The sequence below is a fragment of the Sminthopsis crassicaudata genome, chromosome 4, assembly GCF_048593235.1.
Source record: "Sminthopsis crassicaudata isolate SCR6 chromosome 4, ASM4859323v1, whole genome shotgun sequence".
Classification (NCBI taxonomy): Eukaryota; Metazoa; Chordata; class Mammalia; order Dasyuromorphia; family Dasyuridae; genus Sminthopsis; species Sminthopsis crassicaudata.
The window spans coordinates 195,356,607-195,379,934 of record NC_133620.1 but is presented as its reverse complement, the minus strand read 5'-3'; the positions used below and the strand labels follow the sequence as shown (position 1 = coordinate 195,379,934).

Genomic DNA, 23,328 nt, shown 5'->3' with positions numbered 1-23,328 from the left:
CTGCAACTTAAAATCTTTAAGAATTGCATAGACTTTGGGGGGAGGTGAAAGTAAATCTAATTTACTAATATAATGGAAGGCATTCAAATGTGAGTCCTTTTTGTGAATATATTCTGGATTCATTATTTACTTTGACCAGATTACTATATCAACATACGTCTTTTTTATTATAGCTTTTTTTATATACAAAACATATACATGGATAATTTTTCAACATTGACCCTTGCAAAAACTTCTGTTTGAACTTTTCCCCTCCTTCCCTCAACCCCCTCCCCTAGATGGCAGATAGTCCCATACATGACCAACATATTTCTTGTTTTTACTATCACTAACCTGGGGAATAGCAACTTTTGCTTTCTAAAGTGTTAGAACTGGTTTTCTGATAGGTTATCAATTAGCTTCCCCTTGAAGTTTGTGGCTGCCATAAGTATGGGCTGAGGCAGGGTAGAGAAAGAGAGAGAAAGAAGAAAATGGGATCTCTTAAGCTGAATCATTGGCAAAGATCAAAGAATCACAGATTCAGAGTCAGAAGAGAACTCCTGATCCATCTACTCTTAAGTCCACAGTGATTTGTTCCAAGGCATCAGAGAGTAAGCATCAGAATGGTGATTTGAACACAGACTCTTGAACTTCAGATCCTATCCTCTGTCCACTGTTCCTTACAGCAAGCCAGCACAGATCAATGGGTAGATTGTGATGACTTGTGGGGAAGTCCTGCATTACATTAAGGGAATTTGTAGATTTAAATGATGTTTTGTCACTTGGCTACATTATATTGAAACTGACATTATTTTAAAGTACAAAATTGGTCTGAACACAGACTATGGGCCATATTTTACCTGAAAATATGACTTCAATAAAATCTAAATGGAGCAAGTAATATAAAGTTCCCATTCCCAAAGATCTTGAACTTTACCCTACGTACAGATATGTACTAAATATGTTCTGAACTACTTTCTTGGACAGGCAGGCTATATCTGCCCTCAGGGTACCAGGAGCATCCCAAGGAGTTTGGAGATTGTTTCTTCTCTATTTCGATTATCTGCAGACCCCACCAGTTGTATTCTCCCCAGTGCTTAGCACTTAACATCAATTAGCTTTTAGAAAGGGATATTTATAGCAATACATAAAATATACAAGTTCCTCCCGTCCCTAGTACCCCAGGGTTATATTCCCCCCCCTCATCTTACATCAGTCTCTTGAGAAGGTCACAAAGACCTGCAGCATGACTGCTGAGAGAAATAATTCATTTGGATCCCTAATCTATTCCAATCAGTATTAATTAGTTTAATAGAATCATGTCAAAGTTTTGTATATCAGGCTCCCAGAGCTATGAGCTGCAGATTCTAAGTTCACTTACTTACCTATAAGAAATTAGCTGAAGGCCCTTCAGCCTTGTTTTGCCTTGCCATGATCAAGCCCAGTGTATAGAAAGTCTCCCAACAAATTTTTGTGTTTTCAGGCCAATCACTTGTCCAATAGGAGCAGATGATCATCTTAATGCCCCTTTCGCTCATTAAAAGAGAAAGTTTATACCATTTTCTCATCCCTCACCTAAGAGTGAAGCTAAATCCTTGTAAACTTGAAATGCCATAGCAGTCAGTGTTATACTGTAGCTATTTTTCCATTTTGTTATCACAATATTTCAAAGAACAGCCTAACTTTCTAGCTTAAATAGCTGTTCTATCAAATTGATTTTCACTTCATGAATATGAATTTTATTTCTAATAGAACAATGTTGCAAATCAACATTTTACCAATATTTCAAGCATAAAAAGAGAGAATCTTTATAAAAATCTACAGAAACATCACAATCAAATTGGTAGCTGCCCATGACATTTAACAAACTGAACTCTTAAGAGTGGCTTCTCAACAGTATGTCATTTTAATTATAATAACCATTGTCTGCTACAGGGAAAATTGACAAAAGTAAAAGTTTTGGAATTTTTTTAAAGCACTATTGCAAAATTGTATTCCTGATAATTTAGTAAACTGAGCTATGAGTAAATGAATGATACATGCCAAAAAAAAATTATGGTTATGCTGTTAGTGGCCACTGGATTTTGGACTAGTCCAGGACTTTGATCTAGATTTTGACCTAAACCTAGACTGTGATCTTAACTGGGCTTGTTCTTTTCCCCTTGATTCAGGCTTCTACTTGTTCATCTTGTATGGAGATATTCCTTGCTTCATCCAGCTTGTAACCCTGCTGAAATATTATTTTGCTTATTCAATAGAATTATTCCATATTTGGTATAGCTGTTCTGGAATAACTGGACATCTAGCCTTATAAAATAGGAGGCATTTCAGACCATAAGGAAGAACTGAGGGTCCTCTTCATTAGAGGGAACCCTAGACCCTTTCATGAGTGCCATTGGCTCAGAGCTCTCTTAATAGAGATGGCATCATTTTAATCTCCTCCCTGCCAAATGCACTTCTCAGCTCATCTCAGCCACCCTCTGGCAAGGTCGCTCCTTCCTCCGTTGACATTTCTAAACTCAGAAGATTTGAAGTTCTAACACTTTCATTAGAGTAGAAAAGAATAGAACTGAGAAGCCACTGACCCATGGCCCATTTCTCACTGCCACACACTGGCCTCACTAGGGAGGGAGGGCCTGATGATATTGTTTCTGACAGTAGTCAGCAAAAGTGAGAAACAATATCATCCGAAGGTGGCTGAGAGGAAGGTTCATGATCCAAAGTATTGGGCAATGAGACTAGACTGACTCTCGACTTTTTAAAGAGACTTAGAATTCTGATTACTCAGCTAATTGAAAGAAGCTTCCAATCCCATGGCTAGCATGTAGGAACCAGTTACAGGATGTCAATCCGTGCCCCACAATCTCTTCAAAACACCTCCCTTCCATATCATCACAAATCTCTCAGAAATTTGTCTCTCAGCCTCTTCACATTGGAAAACACTTTCAGAGACATCCTGAGCATACCCCAGACCTCCATTTCAAACAGGTAATTGCTTCTTGGTGGCCCCATAGAACTCAATGTCATGGAATGGAAAACTAGATAAAGGAGTGAGTCAACTAACACTTATTAACCAAAAAACCCCCACAAAAAACCAAAAAAATAAAAAACAAAACTAAAAAAAAACAAAAAAAAAAAACCACTTAATAAGTAAGTACTTATTTCTCCTCCTATGGAGAAGTTTTTTTCAATGAGTGAAACTTTGACAAAAAAAACATGAAAAGTAGGGATGGAGAAATAAAGGTTCCATTTCTTCTCCTTTGAAACATTTACTGAAGTTTAGGGGTCAAAATGCTCTCTCTTCAAAATGGGATAGTAATAAGGGGTATTTAATCTCAGGGTCCTGGAGAAAGCTGCTACCTGTAGCCTAGAATTCCCAGAGAACCTGGATACCAGCCCAAGCTGGGAGGGGGGCAGGGAAGGATTGTGGCATATAGCTAGGAAAAGAAGGAATAAGACTTCTTTTGTTTTCATTGTTTATTACCTATTTACACAGATATGATGCCTGGGACTTATAGAACCAGGGATATTTAACCTTTCTTGCAGCATGGACCCCTTTGGCATTCTAGTGAAGCCTGTGGACTCTTTCTCAAAATAAAGTTTTTAATGCATGAAATTAAAACCCAGGATTACAAAGGAAACTAATAGTTAATGAAAATTAAGATGGATTTTTTTCCTTCTAAATTCATGGCTCCCATGGGTTCATGGACACCAGGTTAAGAAACCCTGCATTAGACTTTCTCAAAGAACATTTCTCAGTTCTTGAAATAAAACCAAGCTTCTACTTCATAGGGTTGTGCTGAGGATGAAAACTTATATGTGATATAAGTTGCTATAACCTTAAGGCAAATAAATAAACACTCACTATTATTGTTATTATTGTTAATTCTACAATCAATTTGGGTAGGATTTGCCTGGAATGAAAACATCAAGTACTGTAGTAGTAGAGGGGTCATGAATCACCAAAATAGTGACTAACAAGAGTCTCTACTTGTAAAATTCAAAATTACTTTTAGGAAAAAATTAGCTGATTTCTCTGAAATAAAACAGTGGTTTTTTAAAAAAGAAATTATATATATATATATATATATTTTTTTTTAATATTACTGCTTTTCCAGTGAGGTCTCATTTGAGATGCAGTGTATATTTGGGTCAGCATATATTGAAGGCAGCCAAATGAGTCAGGGGATAGAATGTGGAGAGGTTTCTGGCCCAGGGAGTTCAGATTCAGCTTCAAACACTTATTAGCTATGTAACCTGAATAAGCCATTTAACTTCTGTTTGTCATGGAGGCAGTTAGGTAGCTCAGTGTCTAGAGCTCTGGGCCAAGAGTCAGGTAAACCCAAGTTCAAATTTGGTGCAGACATATTAAATGTGTGATCCTAGACAAATAATTTTAACTCTATTAGCCTTAGTCTATTGGAGAAGAAATGGCAAACCATTCCGGTATCTTTGTCAAGAAGATGATATTGGTGTGCTATGATCCATAAGATCACAAAGAGTTGGATAGGACTGAACAACTGAATACCAACAACATATATATTTGGGGATGACCTATATTTGGATTCATATGGTATATTTGAGTTCTCTAAAGACAATGATATTGTCCTCCAGATAGGGGAGTCAAGGCATTTTATTCTTCCCTTTAGACTGACTTAAATATATACTTCCCATTAATGACAAAAGTCAAATCAAGGGGACTAGTTTACATTTTTTTTTTTACTTTTAGATATGTTCCTTCTGCTCTTCAATTGGCTATCTCTGAGGTGGATGATAATCATATTGGAAAATTTAGTTTTCATAAAAAGGAAAGCATTTTTCAGGTAAAATTTGTTTTGTTTTATTTTCCCATGCAAAGGAAGTCAAAACAAACTGTCACATGCATATTGTCCGTGATCAGAATCATGTTATTTTAGCTCCAGAATTTTAATTCCATCTTATACTCATAGCTCCCATAAGTGCAATTAGTATAATTACTTGCTGTTTTTTTATATTTTTTGTAATTTGGAATCATTTCTTCCACATATACTCTAATTACTGTGGTAACAATTTCTATTGGGCAATAAAATAAGTTTTATGTTTCCAAACACCTTTTCTTAAATTGCCTTTTTAAAAAATTCACTTGTTTTAGGAGAACTTTTAACTTTTAACATCATACAACAGAATGTAAGCTTTTTAAGAGCAGGTTCTAATTTTCTTTTTCATCCTCTGCATCCCCAACACCTCACACAGAGCCTGACATATAGTAGGTGCTTAATAAGTTTGTTGAATACAAGAAATTTACTTGTGTTCATTTCTCTCTGGCTCATCAGGAAAGATTTCTTGGCTTTTCTTTGGGGACAGTGGGAGGGGGAAGAAGAAATTAAACATTAACATGATCTGGGTTGCTTTATTCTGCATGGCAGCCTATTTCTGGATGTAAATCTTTCACAGTTTGTCTAGTATCCTCAAAGGAAGCTGAGTCAAATTTGCAGCTTTTGGGAAAAATTAAACCTGGGTGACTGCCATGAACTGAAATCAGTGCTCAAGGCTGCCTGAGAGATCATTTGCTCTAAATACAGCCTTGGGGCTACAAGGCCTGGGTCAGCACTGTTTCTAAAGGTCAGTGAATGTTTCCCACACAATGAACAGATGGCACATATCAACCTACTTTTTCCTTAGTGATTGAAGAACAACTTCCCAGTATTTCTCATACTTTCTTCCTTCAGCTCTTATTTTATTCAGGAGTGGAAAACATGCAAGTGACTCTCGCTTGCCAGACTGCTCAGAAAAATGCCCTGATGGTTGCTGTCCAGCAGGCCTCCTTTGGCCACAGCCCATGGTCGATCTGCCCCGTGGACAGACAGGTCAGCCCACGGGATTAGACAAATCAGAAAATTGCTTCACTGTCACTAGCTGAAGCCAACTAAGTGCAGCTGGGGAATTTGGCTATTTGTGATCAGAGTTTTTTTCTTTTAGGAAATAGGAATCTATGACCACATTCCTTGCTATATTATTAGTCTGTCTCTTTTCTTTTTTCTCTTTCTCTCCTTTAATGAGATTTTTCTACAGGTCACTTTAGGAGATTGGCCAAATGTGAGCAATGTACAAGAAAATATAAAAATTAACCTAGGCCTAAGTAGATGAACTTTCCTATTGTCCCATAAAGCTTTAAAGCTATTATGAATTCTTCCTTATGCAAGTTCACCAAAAAAAAAAAAAAAAAAAAAAAAAAAAGACAGATTTTAATGAATTGTAAAAGAATTATTTACTAAGCAAAGAAAAGTCAGGTCACTAAGATAAGGAAATCAGGTCTCTCACAGGGTGATCACCTGATGGGTCAGTGCCAACCTTTCCTCCTGTGGTTTTCACAAGAATTCTTGGTACCAAGGTAGAATGAAGGGAATTCCGCAGAGAGGAGAAAAGATAAAAGGACATAAGTGACTTTGGAAAGGACATAGAGAAGAAGGGAGTTTTTGCTTGAAGTGTATTCAGAATGATTAAAACTTAAATATAAAAAAATAAAAAAAAATTTCCTAAATCATTCTTGCAAATAAACTCTGAAACTCATCTGGCTATCAGGGATTTTGTTCAGTGCATTAACTAAGGAATCATCCCTCTCACCTTGGTCAACACCACCCCTTCTCTTTGGCTTCTTGCCATCTCATATGAATAAAGGAATATAGACTCCTTGTTTATATACCAAGAGCCTCCTGCCTCACCCCAATCCTCATGGTGACCATGAAAGCTAAACAAGAAATTAGGTATGGAAATTTATTTTTAAGGCCCACTGCCTGACCTTCCTTAGGAACTTAATTTCATAATTTAAGGTGTGTATATGCACACACACACACACACACACACACACACACACGAAAAATGAGAGGAGAACTTTTCCTTTAAAAAACTAGATTTTTAAGATTTGGAAAGGGGTTTTCTTACTAAAGTTAGTAGTACAATGTAACAGTGACTATCCTATAACCCAGCTGCCTTCAAACCAAGTATGTTTCATATCATTCCTACCCCCCAGGGGTCTCCCATATTTTTAGGGGGTTGAAAGGGATAGTATATAGTCCCTACTATTGGCTCCAACCCCAATCATGGGTGTTCCCTTAATTTGTAGGGGGTTCCTTATAAACACATACCAGTCATATAATCAATTACAAAGGAATATTTACTTCAAATATGTAGCAAGATCAAATGTACAAAAATTCTTTGCACCATCTCTTTTTACCCTGCTTGGTCCCTGTGGAAGGGATTTGGTTTACAGCTTAGTTCAGTTATAATAAAGCATTAATCTCACAAAATCCCAAATCCAAAGTCCTTCTGGGCTTGTGGCTTTCTCTGGGCTTCCATGATGGGCTAATTCCAACATCTGGCCTGGAGTCCTGGATTCCAAGGCTGTAGTGGTGTGAGCTCCCAGGTTAATACTTATTCTTTGTACCTATAACTGGAAAAGGACAGATGGAACAAAGCAAAATACCAAGGCTACTTCAAAGGATCCTAGGACTTACCGGGAAAGGGAAAGTGGCTCTTCCCTCACTCAATTTAGTAAATAATGCTATGATGTGATTGCATGAGATCTTCATCCTTGGATGCCATCCTTAAATGCATGAGAGAGGAGAGGGGGAGGCAGGTAGGGAGGAAGGGAAAAAGGGGAAGAGAGATATTTTATTTTTAAAAATATTTTATTATTTTTAATATAATAATAAAATATTTTAGTATTTTAAGTTTTTAAAAATCACCTCAGATATTTATTAATCTTGGGATTCTAGACAACTCATTTAATCTCTGGGCCTCAGTTTTGTCATTCTCCAGGAGACCCCAAATCCAGTACCGTTTTCACTTTGCAATGTTCCCTTTTTGTTTAACAATAGTTTAGAAAAATTTAAACACTATATTCAACATTTTTCATTCAATTTATAACTTTGAAGATGTCGTTTTCCACATTACTCTTTATCCAAGTTGAAATCCAGCTTTAGACACTATTTGTGTGACCATGGATAATTCATTTCATCTCTTTCAACCTCAGTTTCCCCATCTCAAAATTGGGGATAATAATACCACTTACCTTTCAGGGTTGTTGTGAGGAGCAATAAGATAATATTTGTAAAGGGCTTTGAAAAATCATTAAGCATTATATAAAGGCTCTCTGCTACTCTTCTCTTCCTTCTTTTCCTCTCCCTTCTTCCTCCTCCTTTTACCTTTCACATAATAGTGGACAGGTATAACCTGCCTTCATTTGCTTGCATTCATTACATATCCTGAGGATATTTTCCAATTCTTGGACAATGGCTGAGTCAGTCAACAATATTTACTGAGTGTTTCACCATGTTTGAATCTCTCAGAGACCTTTCTTTGTTCAGCCATACTTTACTGGAGGAAGAGCTTCTTTCCTTCGCTTCTCCATCTCCTCCTTTATGTGGCTAAGGGACCAGGTAGTAATGTTTCTATCTTAATCTCATTCTTGGCAGCATGATCAGGCACTGCCTGAGCTATGTAAACAGGTATTGGAGGTCAGATATAACTAGGAGATTTTTTCAGGACTCACAGTCCCAAGTCCCATAAAACTATCTAATGAAATCCAATCCTTACACTATTCTAGGAAGGTTCTCAGCTGAGGAGCCATGATGGGGAAGATTCAACTCATGGAAGTGCCGGAACTGGGAATGACAGAGAAAGCATTTCATTGGCCACAGTGCCCAGAGTCTCAGGCTCATTTCCCCACCCTTCCCCAGGAGTCCAGCCTGCTAAGAGGTAATTACCATCAGAGTTGTGGGACGTGTTCCCAATCAGTTCTGTTAAGTAAATGGACAGCATTTTCTCAGGGAGTCAGCATTGTACAGTAGGAAGAAAAGCAGGGGGAGGGGAGGATGTAAGAAAACTGATCTGGCCAATGATGCCTGTGATGAGAATTACTTTCCCCTGGCACTCTGGGTGCTGCTATATAGTCCACAATCCTGTGCCATGTTTTCAGAGAGCTGGACAGAGGGAAAGAGTATGTGCAGTGTATGTGAGCTGCAGAGGGGCAGGAGGGAGAGGACTGGTGGCAGGCCCACTTCTGCTAGACGCAGTAACCTGCTTGGGCCTGAGGTTCTTTATGTGTAAAATTAGGAGTTTGGATTAGATGGCCTCTGACACCCCTTTTAACACTAGATCTCTGACCCTGTCATCTTTTCATAACAGGATCCTATGATCCTATCATATGAGACCTGACCCACATCTCCCTACCTATTGCCCCATTTTGAGCAGGGTTGGGGGTTGAGTCTAACGTGTCTGGTCTTGGAAAGTCAAATCAATTTAGGGCATCCCCTAAGCTTCAGAAACAGATGGAGGAGCACAGTGGATAAAGCACCAACCTTGATGTCAGGAGGACCTGAGTTCAAATCTGATCCTAGACACTTGGCACTTCTTAGCTGTGTGACCCTGGGCAAGTCACTTAACCCCAATTGCCTCAGGGGAAAAAAAAGATACTCTTCATCTCAAAATCTGTGATTCCATGAGTCTCTGAACCTCAGTTTCTTTATCTGTAAAATGAAGAGGCTGCACTAGGTGACCTCAAAACCTGTGATCCTGTGACTTTCTGATTTTTTTTTTTCTTATTAAGGAAGGAATGGTAATCCCTAATAAACAAGGTTTCCCTGAAGCAGGTACAGAAGCAGAGAGAGACACCTGTTTGTGGACTAATCCATTACCAGTTTCTGGGTGTTCCTATGTGCCGGGAGCGGTTGCTAATTTGCTTCTTGTCTGGTATCCAGTTACTTTACATGCAGAGCTGAGAGGTTTCTCTTCATTTGATAGGACTCCAGAGGCTTTTGTGTCTATTCAACTGGAAAAGCTGGGATTACGTGATATGATGCTGAATACCTTCCTCCAAAGGAAGGAGACCATAGGCAAGCCAGTGGAGAAGACTGTGAGTTTGCAATGAAAAAATGGGGGCTTTTATTAGTTTCGAGTTTTTAACAATAAAAAGAGGATCTAGGAAATGGCTTATTTTGTGCTATGAATTTTAAATTACAAATATTTTTCACTCAAATATCATAAGAATCCTAGGAGATAAGTGCTATTATCACCAATTTACATTTGAGGAAACTGAAGGCAAAAGAGACTTGCCCAGGATAGCACAACTAGAAAGTATCTGATGCTAAATTTGAACTCAGTCTTCCTGACTCTAGGCCTAGCCCCAGATCCACCAAACTATCAACTTTCAGCCTAAAGACACTTAAAATTTATAATGCTTCATAGGTCATCAGCCAATTTGCAGGTGATGTGAGTTTACTTATTGAACTCATCAGCAGAAATAAAGCTTCTTACACATCTGTCTGTCAGCATGTAGGCCTCAAAAATTAATCACATGTGGAATGGATGAATAAATTGTGGTATCTAAATAAAGTAGAATATTGTTGCACTATTTAAAAAAGATGACTGAGGACTAGAAAGCAACCTGAGTAAACTTATGTGAAGGGATGCATTTGTAAAGTAAGCTTCAGAGTAAGCTTTAGAGTAAAACAATTTACAAAAGACTATAATAATGTTGATTAAAAAAAACATTACATCAACTAAACTAAAAACAAAGGTGTATGCTGTGTAATTCTAATGACCTGTGCAGGCCAGGAAAAGAAACAAGGAAAAATACCTCCATCCTTCCTTAGTAGCTGTGGGGAATTAGATAGGTAGAATGTTACATACACTGCCAAGTGTGGGTCCTGTTTTCATTGGTTTCATTTACAAAGGAAGGCTTACTGGGGGAAGGGAATATATCTGGAAATTAATGTGATGTAAAAGTGAAAAACACTAAAATAATTTTAGTTTGAAAATTATTTAAAATCTAAATTTACAGCAATGAATCCAAATAGTCTAATCTCAACAATGTCTAATAAATTCAAGTTAAAGCAGGAGATGGGATATTGGAGATTGTAAGAAATATATATATATATATATATATAGCCTCTTAAATTTGATTACAGATTACAGATTACAAATTACAATTACAGAAAATTATCTTATACAATGTTTAAAAAGATATTATATTGATCATTCCTATAAATGTTATGGGGACAGCTAGGTGACCCAGTGGATAGAAAGGTGAAGTTAAAATCAGGAAGACTTATTCTCATAAGTTCAAATCTGGTCTCAGACATTAATTCTGAGACTAAATGACCCTAGTCAAATCCATTAACCCTCTTTGCCTCAGTTTCCTTATCTGTAAAGAGAGCTGGAGAAGGAAGTGGCAAACTAGTATTTTTGCCAAGAAAACCCCAAAATGGGGCCACTGAGAGTTTAATAACTGAACAACAATAACATTAAATGTTATGATTTGCAAAGAAAAAGAAAATGGCAAAACATGATAAAATAATCATTTTACCAGAAGTCAGTAACCAAAATTCTAATTTTGGATCTGCCTTTAACTATTTATACTTCTCTGAGTCTCAGTTTCCTCATCTGCAAAATGAAGGGGATCTGGAGAATTGGGGGTTTTTTAATACTTTTTTTTTCATAATTTCATCTTTGTCAATGATAAGACGCTAAGCTACATTTTTATGTAACTTATGGGTCATTCTGGCAGCAATATTCTATGATAAATATAATTAAGATGCTTACTTTGTTTTTAGTTTTACTTATTTTTCAAATTATACTGTGGAGTAGCTGGGATGGCATAGGAGATGGAGGAGTAACTTTGGAGCAAGAAGGAACTATCTCTGACACATACTAGATGCATGACTATGGATAGCTCACTTAATTTTTTTTAAAGTCTTTTTATTTCCTAAGGCAATTGGGGTTAAGTGACTTTCCCAGGGTCACACAGACAGGAAGTGTTAAGTAGAGAGCTGCCTGGGATGGTCACTGAAAAGGCAAATGACTTACCTGGGATTACCTAATGAGTATGTATAAGAGACCAGATTTGAACCCACTTTCCATCTTCAACATCAGCTATCTAGCCACACTGACATGCTGCCTTTTACATATCTATACCTCTGTCTGTACCTCTACCTATGTCTATACTCTATTTCTAATCTTCTTCCACGGAAATTACCAGGACTCTACCCTAGGGTGCTGAGGGGTAAGCTTGTCAACAGGTATAAGACCATGATGCTCTCTCTCCAGACACTCTCCTCCACCCTCTTCTGCCAGAGCCACATGAATTCTGCCCCAGGATTACTGGTCTCTGATAGGTGACTTTACCTTCGCTTGCTCCTTACTAAGCTCTCATGTCACTTCTTGGCTATCTCAAAACCGTGGTGCCTTGCACATTCTGCCTTCTCTTCAACTCATTTTTAGCTCCTCTTCATTTCCTCTGTTAGACAGAAACCTTCCTGAACACAGGTGCTATCTTGCTTGTATCACTACCATAGTGCTTTATGTAGTGCTGGAGCATGGCAAGCACTTAATAAATATTTTATCATTTATTATTCATTTATTCCTAGTCACTTATTAATTATAAAGGAGGCAGAGGAGGGGCAGCTAGGTGGTGGAGTAGATAGAGTCTTGGAGTCCTGGAGCCAAGGGGATCAGAGTTAAAACCTGGATTTCTCCAATACAAAGAGAAGGAGGAGAGAAGAGAGGAAAAGAGGGAGGAAAGGAAGGGAGAAATGATGGAAAGAAAAGATTTTCACCAGGTGAAAAATTCCAAGGACTTATTAAATGACCTGCTAGAATATACAATACCAGGGGTATATCAGAAAGAACCCCTCTGTAGGTGATTATCAACCTTCTTGCCTTGGGAAAGAGGAATTCATCATTTTTAATTTTTAAATTTTTAAATCTGTGTATGAACATAGTTACAGGTGACAAGTATTGTTGACTAATACAGGAAATATTTTCTTTTATCACAGGATGAAATTGGGAAAGTCAAGCGGGAAGTAATTATAGACTACTGTCAGAAGTAAGTGCCTTATTTGGAAGTGAGTTTCACATTGATTTGGCCTTGTGAAATTTGGTAGAAGGCAACACATAAAATCTCAGTGAGTTCTGTGCTGTATTTGTAACTCATAGCATGTAAGTACAAGCAGAAATATTCTGGTAAATATTTAACATCCAGCTCTCCCCAAAAAATATGTCCACAGGACATACCTTTAAGTTCAATCTGCAAAATTAACATTTTCTCCATCACTTCCTAAGTCTAGAAATCAATAAAACAATAACCTAAGCCATGATTTATAGCATTTGCCAATTTCTGAGGTATGAATGCTCACACTGAAAATTTAACAGTCAATTTTTCCTAGAATTCCATCTCACCTGTGGAGGTAGTCCTAAAATTTAGGAATTTACATTTAACTAGACTCCTGTGTGATGAGGCCAGAAGAGCAACTCTTCGTTTGAAATACACACATGAAATATTCATAATGGCTTTCTCTTCGCCAAAAGGTATTTTTATTTAAGACAAAATGAAGAGGTAAAATAGGCACCAGGAGTGGTAACGTAATAGAGTTGGAAGACCAATAGATTTGAGAGAGCACAATTATGAAGAATATTATAAAAATAGAGTAATGAAGATTTAGTTACAGTTCAATTAATCTGAAAAAATCAAATCATGCATTTGTCATAGCTTACAAAGGGGTGCTATTTTATTTATGCAAAAATAGCTTCACAGGCTCAGGTAATTACAACACAGAGTCATGAATGAACAGCTTACATTTCAGTGTTCACAACTTTTAAATTCTCAGGGAAGCAGAGGCAGGATCTCTGCATTGTAAGGGAAGGAACCAGGGAGGAGTTTGTATAGCTTAGAGGGAGGGATCAAGGAAAAGCCTGGTCGAATCCACCTGTTTAAAGATATGCTAATCAAAAACTCAAAAATTGTTTAAAGATGCTCAGAGTTTGGAGGGATAGACAATGGAGACTGATAAAGAGTTCTTTCCTTATATTGATCCTATATTGATAGGATGATCAGGGACTTGTTAAGGCTGATAATAACCACAAGGGCTTTACCAGATAAGGGAAGAATAAACTTGTTTCAAAGTCTAAATCGATGTGTATTCTTCCCTTCTTACTCTAAAATTCCAGTTCTGAAAATAGTAATCAACAAAATGCACCTTCTTGGCCATCACTTTCTAGATATTTTGTCTTTCACTATTAGAATGTAAGGTCTTTAAGGTTAGGGATCATCTTGTTACTTGAATGCATATCCCCAGTGCTTAGAACTTTGGGGTACCACTTCATTACCTTTTTACCTTTAGGTTAAAATAGACACTTTGATTATGTGGAGGGGGAGGGGAAGATAGCAATCATCAGTCTTCAGACTTTTTTTTTATTAATTGCAAATAAAATACTATTTTCCCAAATAGCACAGCATTCATCATCAGATTCTGTAAGGCACACAGGGAGCATTTAATTCATGTTATCCCATACATTTTGTCCCATGCATCCAGTTAAATTCACTTGAATGGTTTCTGCTAAAAATCAAAGGTTCATCTGGCCTTTAACATCTTGCTTTGCTCGTCCCTCTTCCTCTGAGAACTATTAGATCAAACAAACAACTAAGGTGTACCTTTTCTCCATTGATAGATCTTCAAAACATGGAAAGTGGATGCCATCAAATTTCCTAGGGTAGCTTCCAGAATGTAGGATTTCTCCTTATTTAATTTAATTTAAGAAAATCAATATTTTAATTTTAATTTTTTTTATTTTTTGATGCTTTGAGATGTAGACATATATATAATATCTCTTTAATCTTCTAAATGTTGTTACTTTGATATGTATTATATATACACCCATCTGTACATATGGGCATGTATGTATATATACACATATATGTATGTTCTAGGCAACTAGTTGGAGCAGTGAGTAGAGGATGGTGTTTGACCCGGAGTCAGGAAGTCTCATCTTCCTGAATTAAAAATCTGACCTTAGATACTTAGTTGTATGACTGTGGGCAAATGATTTAGCCCAGTTTGCTTCAGTTTTCTCATTATAAAATGAACTGGAAAAGGAAATGATGAACCACTGCTGTAGCTTTACCAAGAAAGTCACAAATGGGATCACAAAGCTGGACACCTAAAAAGTGACAGAATACAACTACAATGTATGTGTCTTTTTAGCCTTCTATGTGTTGATAGTTTCATATGTATATATATATATATATATATATATATATATATATATATACATATAGATAAACATCTTCATATCCCTTTAGCCTCCTGAGTATTGATGTTTTGCGGTTCCTTAGAATTTCACTGTTTGGAAACTGCCTGTAGCAAGAGGTGGGCCAAGAGGTGTCACTAGGTCACCTTGTGATTTTTGACAGTAGAAGCTCCATCAAGGTATTCACTGAGAGAACAGCACAGCCTTTCTTGAATTGTTGTTTGATCATAGCTCGTGGCACTTGAGAAATCAGTCTAGTGTGGTAAGAGATTTGATTCTGACATTCAGAGGAATCCAATTCAAATCTCATCTCTTACCTTACTATCTATGGGCAAGTAATCTGTGGGCCTCAGATACCCTCTGAGGTCCTTTCTAACTCATATAGATCTTTGACCCTCTTAACAGACAGGACCTCTTCTTTTGAACTTTCTCTGCAGGCTGAATCATCGCATGTCCCAGTACTCTCTTCGGGGGCAAATCATTGCCTACTGCAATAACCTGAGAGCCCTGTTAGAGGACTTCCCTACCATCAGAAATACCTTCTTCATGATTGGGCAGCCTCAAGAAAGAAAGAGAAAGAAGGATTCCAAGGAAAGTGTCCAGGCTAACCCCCGGTGGGTAATTTCTTTCTAGTCCAGTTTCTCTGTCTTTAAGCACGGGATGCATCTTGGAATTTGTCCGGAAAGGCCTCTTTCTTGGACCCATTCATCATGACAGTTAGAGTCCAGTTAGGAGAATTTTTGAGGGTCTTTTTGCATAATCAGATCATCAGGGATTTTCTTTCCCCATCTCTGTCCAATGTTAATCTGCTGGTAGTGACTTAAGACACAATGTCTGGTTGTTTGGTTGATGGTTGGTCCAGAAGGACCAGTGTAAGATGGAGCTTCAAAGGCACAAACATCTCTTTAGTTCCAGGCCCTGAAGGCTTTCTTTATCTGAGGGTACTTTTGTTGTTTTTCTTAATGCACACACTTTCCTTTTCTCTGTGATGAGCCAAGAGATTTCCAGCAATGGACAGTTTTATTAAAATCAGAAAGTCAAATGTACAGATCTGTCATTCAGTAATAACAACAATAGCTGACATTTACTCAGCACTTATGGGTTTTCAGAGCACTTTGTAGATATTCTCTTATCTGTTCCTCCCAGCTGTCTTGTAGAAAGAGTACAATTTGATGTAGGTGAAGGCCACCTTAGTATTCCTTAAAACATTTAGGAAAAAATGGGGGCATGAGGGGGTTGGGGAAGGGAACTAATACTGAGAAATGGTAATGACTATCCTGGGGAGTAGCATGCTATAATGGATTGAAGGATGGGCTAAGAATGAGGAAACCATGGGTTCAGCCTCTGCTGGCCTTTTGTCCCCCCCCCCTTTAACTCTCGCTCCCCTTAGTTTCTCGGTGTTTTTGCTAACTAATATTCTGAGATGCTAATCTTACTAGAATTAAATTGAAGGTTTAAACTTTTCTTTCTCCCTTCTCCAAAAGATGACAATCCTGGTAATTAGCAGAAGTTTCCTTACTACAAATTCCCTACAACTATGAAATAAATCAACACCAAGGACTATCATCATCCTCTTAACACTTCTTTCCTTAGGAAGCCTTCCACCACTCACTGGGTTCATACCTAAATGACTTATTCTACAAGAACTTATCGCCAACGGTAACCGGTAACATCACAAAAAAAAAAAAAAAAAAAAAAAAAAAAAAAAAAAAAAGAAGAAGAAGAAGAAGAATGAGGAGGAGAAGGAAGAGGAAGAGGAGAAGAAGAAGGAGGAGGAAGAGGAGGAGGAGGAGGAGTGGTGAACTAGTAACCTAAAGTAGTCCTTAGATTATTGATAGCTCCATGTTTTCTAGAGTTCATTATGCATATTCTGAGCTGTATAAAAGGACAGATATTATCCACTGTTGAATGACAGAGTAGACAGCATTGGACTTTTCTGTGTACAAATCTAGCCTCAGACATTTACTAGTTGTGTGACTCAAGGCAAGGTTACGTAACTATCTTGTGTCCCAGTTTCTCATTTATCAAGTGAGGATAATAAAAGCACCTACCTCCCAAGATAATTTGAAGGTCAAAAAGATTTATTTGTAAAATGCTTTGCAAGTCTTATAGTGCTATATAAATGCTGACTGTTATTATTATTATTATTATTATTATTATTATTATTATTATTTTCATTTTCTGATGGCAGAAAATGAGTCATAATGGGAATAAGTTACTTATTCAGACTGGATAGCAAACCAGTGGCAGAGCAAGATGGCAATTTTTGAACTCCCTTCCTAGACATTCCTGACTTGGCTGTCCCATGATTCATTGAAGAGGATGGAGAGTAAAGAGTGCAGGGGCAGCCTGGCATAGTTAGAACAAGATCCCTAGGTCTGTCAATTTTTTCTTAGCAATGGTCAATTGTGGGCAGTTCATCTAATCTTTCTGAAACTCAGACATTTATAAAATAAAATATAAAAAACAGAGTTGATGTAAGGAGAGCACTGTGTGAAACTGGAAGTGCTATATAAATGTGAATTATTATTCCTGAGTAGTAGTACAGTAGAGTGGATAGGGTGCCGGGTTTAGAATTTTAAAAACTTGGACTAGAGTTCCACCTCATACATATAATGGCTGTGTGAACATGTGCAAAACATTTCACCTCTGAACTATACTAGGCAGCCAGGTAGCCCGGCCGATAGAATACAGAGCCTAGAGTTAGAAAGAAATGAATCAAATGGAGCCAGGCACTTACTCTTTGTGTGACCCTGAGTAAGTCACTTAACCCTATTTGTCTCATTTTCCCAATCTGTAAAATGAGCTAGAGAAGAAAATGGCAAACCCCTCTGGTATCTTTGCTAAGAAAACCCCCAGTGGGGTCACACAGAGTCAGACAAGATTGGATGCCTGAACAACAAAGACATACTATATCCCAGATAATTCTACAGGGCTCTCAGTGAAGGGAGTTTCCCTGCTAGGAGTTCCCAACCCTGATTATAACCCACTTCTGAAAGCTCTACCATGAAAAAAACATTATTATCACTGTTATCCTCATTCTCCTCTTCTATGTGATGGAGTCTGCATAGAAATCTTTGATCAGGCAATAAGCTGACATTCTCCTATTCAATAATATTATTTCATGATATTTGATGTTTCTTAAACTGTCTGAGGAGGTAGTAAAGTGATTGCTTTTTATAAGTAAATTAGAGCCTTCAAGGGATGTCAGACAGTCAGGAAACATTTATTAAGTGTTTACTATGGGCTAGGCACAGTACTAAAAACTAGGGATACAGATAGAAGAAACAAAGGCAACACTTGACCTAAAAGAATTTACAATCTAATGGAGGAAAGCAATTGAGTAAAGAAATCAGGGGATCCAAAAAGTTATCAAAATGTGCATACCCTTTGACCCAGCCATACTACTACTGGGCTTATACCCCAAGGAACTACTAAAGAAGGGAAAGGGACCTGTATGTGCCAAAATGTTTGTGGCAGCCCTTTTCATAGTGGCTAGAAGCTGGAAGATGAATGGATGTCCATCAATTGGAGAATGGTTGGGTAAACTATGGTATATGAATGTTATGGAATATTATCGTTCTATAAGAAGTGACCAACAGGAGAAATACAGAGGCTTGGAGAGACTTACATCAACTGATGCTGAGTGAAACGAGCAGAACCAGAAGATCATTATACACTTCAACAATGATACTGTATGAGGATGTATGCTGATGGAAGTGGATTTCTTCAACATAGAGAAGAGCTAATCCAATTCCAATTGATTAATGATGGACAGAACCAGCTACATCCAGAAAAGGAACACTGGGAAATGAGTGTAAACTGTTATTTTTACCTTCTGAATCCAATTCTTCCTGTGCAACAAAAAATTCGGTTCTACACACATATATTGTATCTATAATATACTGTAATATATTTAACATATATAAGACTGCTTGCCATCTGGGGGAGGGGGTTGGGGGAGGAAGGGAAAAAATCTGAATAGAAGTAAGTGCAAGGGATAATGTTGTAAAAAATTACCCATGCATATGTACTGTCAAAAAATGTTATAATTATAAAATAAAATAAAAATTAAAAATAAAAAAAAAGAAATCAGGGGATCGAAGGGTGAGGCAGAGGGCCTTCATGGGGAAGCCAAAAAAGTCCAAAGGACTTTGGACTTGGAGGAGTTGAAATCAGGCAAACTCACCTACCGAAGATTTACTGGAAGAATCTCACAGGAAGGGAAATAGCAAATAGCATAATAGAAATGATTCATACTTTATCCTGTCCCCACATCATTTTATTTTCTTTTGCTAGACCTCTATATTTGGGGAACTTTTCATTATTAACGTTATCTCATTCTTCTCCTCTTGTTTGATGGAATTCAGAAAAAAGATCATCTAAGACCAGTCCGTAACCTATTTTTTATTCTTTCATATTTAATTTTCTAAAGCTTGTTATACAGATGAATAAAGGAACTGTTTTTGTAATTGAATAAAAGTGCTGGAATAGGGCTGAGCATAAGTTAACTGAACAACTTATGGTAATATGAATATAAGGAAATACTATTGTACCATAAAAAATAATAAAAGAAACAGTTTCAGAGAAAACAGGGAAGACTTATATGAACTGATGAAAAGTGAAATGAGCAGAAATTAGAGAGAAATGTTATATAATGATAACAATGTTATAAGGGCAGACAACTTCAAAAGACTTAATTCTGATTAGTGCAATGACAAGTTATAATTCCGGAGACCTTTGAGGAAGAATGTTACCAGCTTCCCAGTGGAGAAGTGATGCACTTAAGGAGTAGAAAAGGACCATTGATAAATTTGTTTTGTGTGACTATACACATATTTGATAGAAGAGTTCTGTCTTTTTTTTTTCATGGGGAGAAGAGGTGGGAGGGATACAAATAAATGTTTTTATTTGGAAAAAAATGTTTAAGAACTAAAGATTATAAAATAATAACCAAAAAATATATTGGGATTTAAGGTCATTTTAATTCACTGAAAACATCTTTAATGCAATGGTAGCAGCACACAGATTAATAGAGATGATATGCTCCTCTTCTTGATTCACAAAAATCATTCAGTTTATCAACATGAATTTACTAATGCTGGAAGGGCCAGATTTGTTAACACAAAAATTTGCTAGATTTTCCTATCTAGTATTTACTATGTGCTCAGCTCTGCGGAATATAACTAAAATGAATGAAACAAACCGTATATATGAGGAGCTTACACACTAACAGGAGATAACAATCCATATATCCATTTCTAGGCATGGGAGATGACCAGTATAAAGGCACAGAGATGGAAGGCAGAGTGTCTTGTATGAGGGTCCCGCCAGATTGGCTAGATCAGAGACAGTAGTGGGGGTGGGGGGAGAGAAGATGTTGGTAGTGGTGGGATGGGAATAATGCTCAGTGAGGCTACAGGTACAGATTGCTTTTAAAAATTGCTTTAAATTGCTTAGAAGCTAAAAAGAGGTGTTTGTATTTGACCCTAAAGAGCCACTGGAGTAGATTAAATAGTAGAGTGACATGATCAGATCTCCACTTAAGAGAAATCATATTGTCAATAATAACTCCCCAGAAAGAAAACTTTACTTTTATCATAATGAGTCTAAGATCTTAAATAACCCAGTCTGCAAAGAATCATGTATCTATTATAGAGTATTGACCTTTGGGTATCATTAGCTGTGGGCCATTTCTGATACCAAGGAGCTGTGAATTATTCTAACCTTTAAAAGGCCGACATGTAGAACTTCTACACAACTTCCTCAAACTGCCTTCATTGTACAATTCCTGGCTATTATAGGGACTATACTTCATGTGGAATGGAGGGGATGTGTGATAGGGACTAAAGTGGATCCCTTGTCTCTGATGGAAGATCCTCTCTGCTTCCTGTAACTCCATTAACTCCATGTACTTCGTGGGGCAGTAGAGAAGGAGCTCCCAAAGCAGAGACCCACCTCCATCCATCTTGTGGGAAAAGCAACTCTAGGAATCTAACAGTCATATATCTAATTTCAAAAAACAGCTGCATGGATGCCTCAGCTGAGCCTACATTGCTCTCTCAGGTTCCCCAAGCACTATGGATATTTAGTAAATTGTGATATCTGCTGCCAAAATTCTTGGCTGCTTGACTGGGCAGCAGGCGTCACAGCTGGTCCTTCCAAAGGAGACAGAAATCCAGAATGAGTTTGGGGGGAAAAGATATAAACAAAATTGGCAAAAAAGCAAATGGTACCACTTGGAAAGATGTCCTCTGTACAGGGAGCATTTGTGCTGCTCATTCCTGACATTATCCAGAAGCTTATTCCATCCACTGTTTAGAAAAGTAAGGAGAGTACAGATGTCATTCTCTCATCCTGTAGCCTGGCTGTAGTCAGATATTTGTTCTTCCAAAGGGATATATTTCCGCTTTTTTGGACATTCAGTTTATTTCTCTTGGGTTCCATCCATGTTATAGTTGAACCCAACAAACAAAGAACTCAGCACTAGCCTGAGAATAAAACTAGATGAAACTAGCTTAGATCTGCTCTAGGATAGGAATAGCGGGACTCTGTGAAAACTAAGAAGAGAAACTGAAAACTCCATAGAAAGTCAAAGTTGAGAGTTACTTGATGAAACCTTTAGCAAAATGGAGGCTGTTCAGAAGTTTTCCTATTCCCAGAGCTTCCTAGATTTGAACAAAGAGGAAACATGATTGATTGGTTTGACATTTAGGGAAATTCAGGAGGCTGATAGTCATACATATTATGAATAGTAGATTACTTATTAACAGCATTATGAAATCTTATATTGGCTATTAATAACCAATAGTGTTATTAATAAATATTGTTATTGATTAATAACATCATTGATACGTTAATGCTTGAATAAACTAGGATACAACTAGCTATTAAGTGCGGTACATGGTCCTTGCTGGTATGAAATGAAATGAAAGCTGACCCAGCCTGTTCCACGAAAAGCTAATGTGCAGACGTTAAAAATAAAAGAGAAGTGAATGTCACAGGGCTCCCCAGTATCACTCACTTCTGCTAAACAAACTTCCAATATGACTTCTGGATAAACTTGTTTGCTTCCCAGAGTCGCCACACCTTAGATGTAGGAAGGTCTTGGATCAGTTTCTTACAGTGTTGTTCTCTCCTTCTTGTCAGACTTCCTCATCTTAGTAATACAGCAGTGTCCAATATAATGAGACACCTCCTGACAGAATTGTCTTTCCTGCTGGTTAATGGGAATAGGAGGATTAGTAACAAAGATTCCTATATTTGGAACAAGCCTGTTTCCCTGCATTTCTTTGTGCAGGGGGAAAAGGGGAAGGTGTTTGAATGACAGAGCTTATAAATTTCACTTAAGCACACATCTTTTTTGATTTTTTAAAACTCTTATTCTTCCCAATATATCCCTCCCTTCCATAACATCAAGAAAAGAATATAACAACAATAAGGACAGTAATAATAATAATAACAGAGAGAGCTTCAAGTCTTGTACAACAGTTACAGATAGCTTGTTTTATCCTTTCAACACCTTGAGCAGTAGGTGCTAGTATTATCCCCATTTTATAGATAAAGCAAATGGAGCAGACAAAGATTAAGGACTTGATTAGGGTTTGCCCAGCTAGTAAAGTGTCATAAAAGTGAAATTCAAATATGGGGCTACCTTTTGTTAACTGCAACTCTGTCTTGGACCCTACTGCCTAATGGCCAATTATGTTCTATTTCCCTTTTATCTCCAGGCACCTTAAAGGTACCAGAGATAGGTACCTTTAAGGGAGATTAGGAAGGGAGGGTATTTGAAGGCCAAAATGGTGTTACATAAAGAATTTTTTTAAAATTCTGCAAAATCAGTCAATATATTTAAAAAGTCTGACAAAGTATGTTATGTACTATAACTCTAGACCCCATCTCTGCAAGAAAAGGGATGGAGGTACCTCCTTATATTGCTTTTGGAGCCAAGCTTCATCTTTATAATCTTACATCATTCAGTTTGGATTGTTTTAGTCTGGTTGTTTCTATATATGTCAATGCAATATATTCTTTTTCTGACTCAGATTTTTGTTTTTCTGACCCAGATTACTTGGTTAATTCTACTTCTAATAATAATAATCTAGTCTAAACACTTTAAACATTATTTTAAACAGTATCATAATTTTGAACAATGATTATTTGAGGCAGCATGGGGTACTGGAAAGAGTCCTGCATCTGGGTTCTGGGGTCCTAGATACATGGCCTAGATATGCCATTGACCTTTGAATGGGTACCTTAGCCCCTCTATGTCTTGATTGCCTCATC

General features: G+C 37.3%; 1 protein-coding gene across 1 annotated transcript in view; it reads left to right on the top strand.

Moving 5' to 3' along the window:
• The window catches only part of LOC141566082 (uncharacterized), a 207,149-nt gene that overhangs the window by 103,121 nt on the left and 80,700 nt on the right, over positions 1–23,328 (top strand). Inside the window, exons 27-32 of the mRNA XM_074310125.1 lie at positions 4,709–4,802; positions 5,688–5,825; positions 8,564–8,715; positions 9,760–9,871; positions 12,792–12,841; positions 15,480–15,656. Of these exons, the coding sequence (XP_074166226.1) occupies positions 4,709–4,802; positions 5,688–5,825; positions 8,564–8,715; positions 9,760–9,871; positions 12,792–12,841; positions 15,480–15,656 (723 nt within the window). The remainder of the gene's footprint in view (positions 1–4,708; positions 4,803–5,687; positions 5,826–8,563; positions 8,716–9,759; positions 9,872–12,791; positions 12,842–15,479; positions 15,657–23,328) is intronic.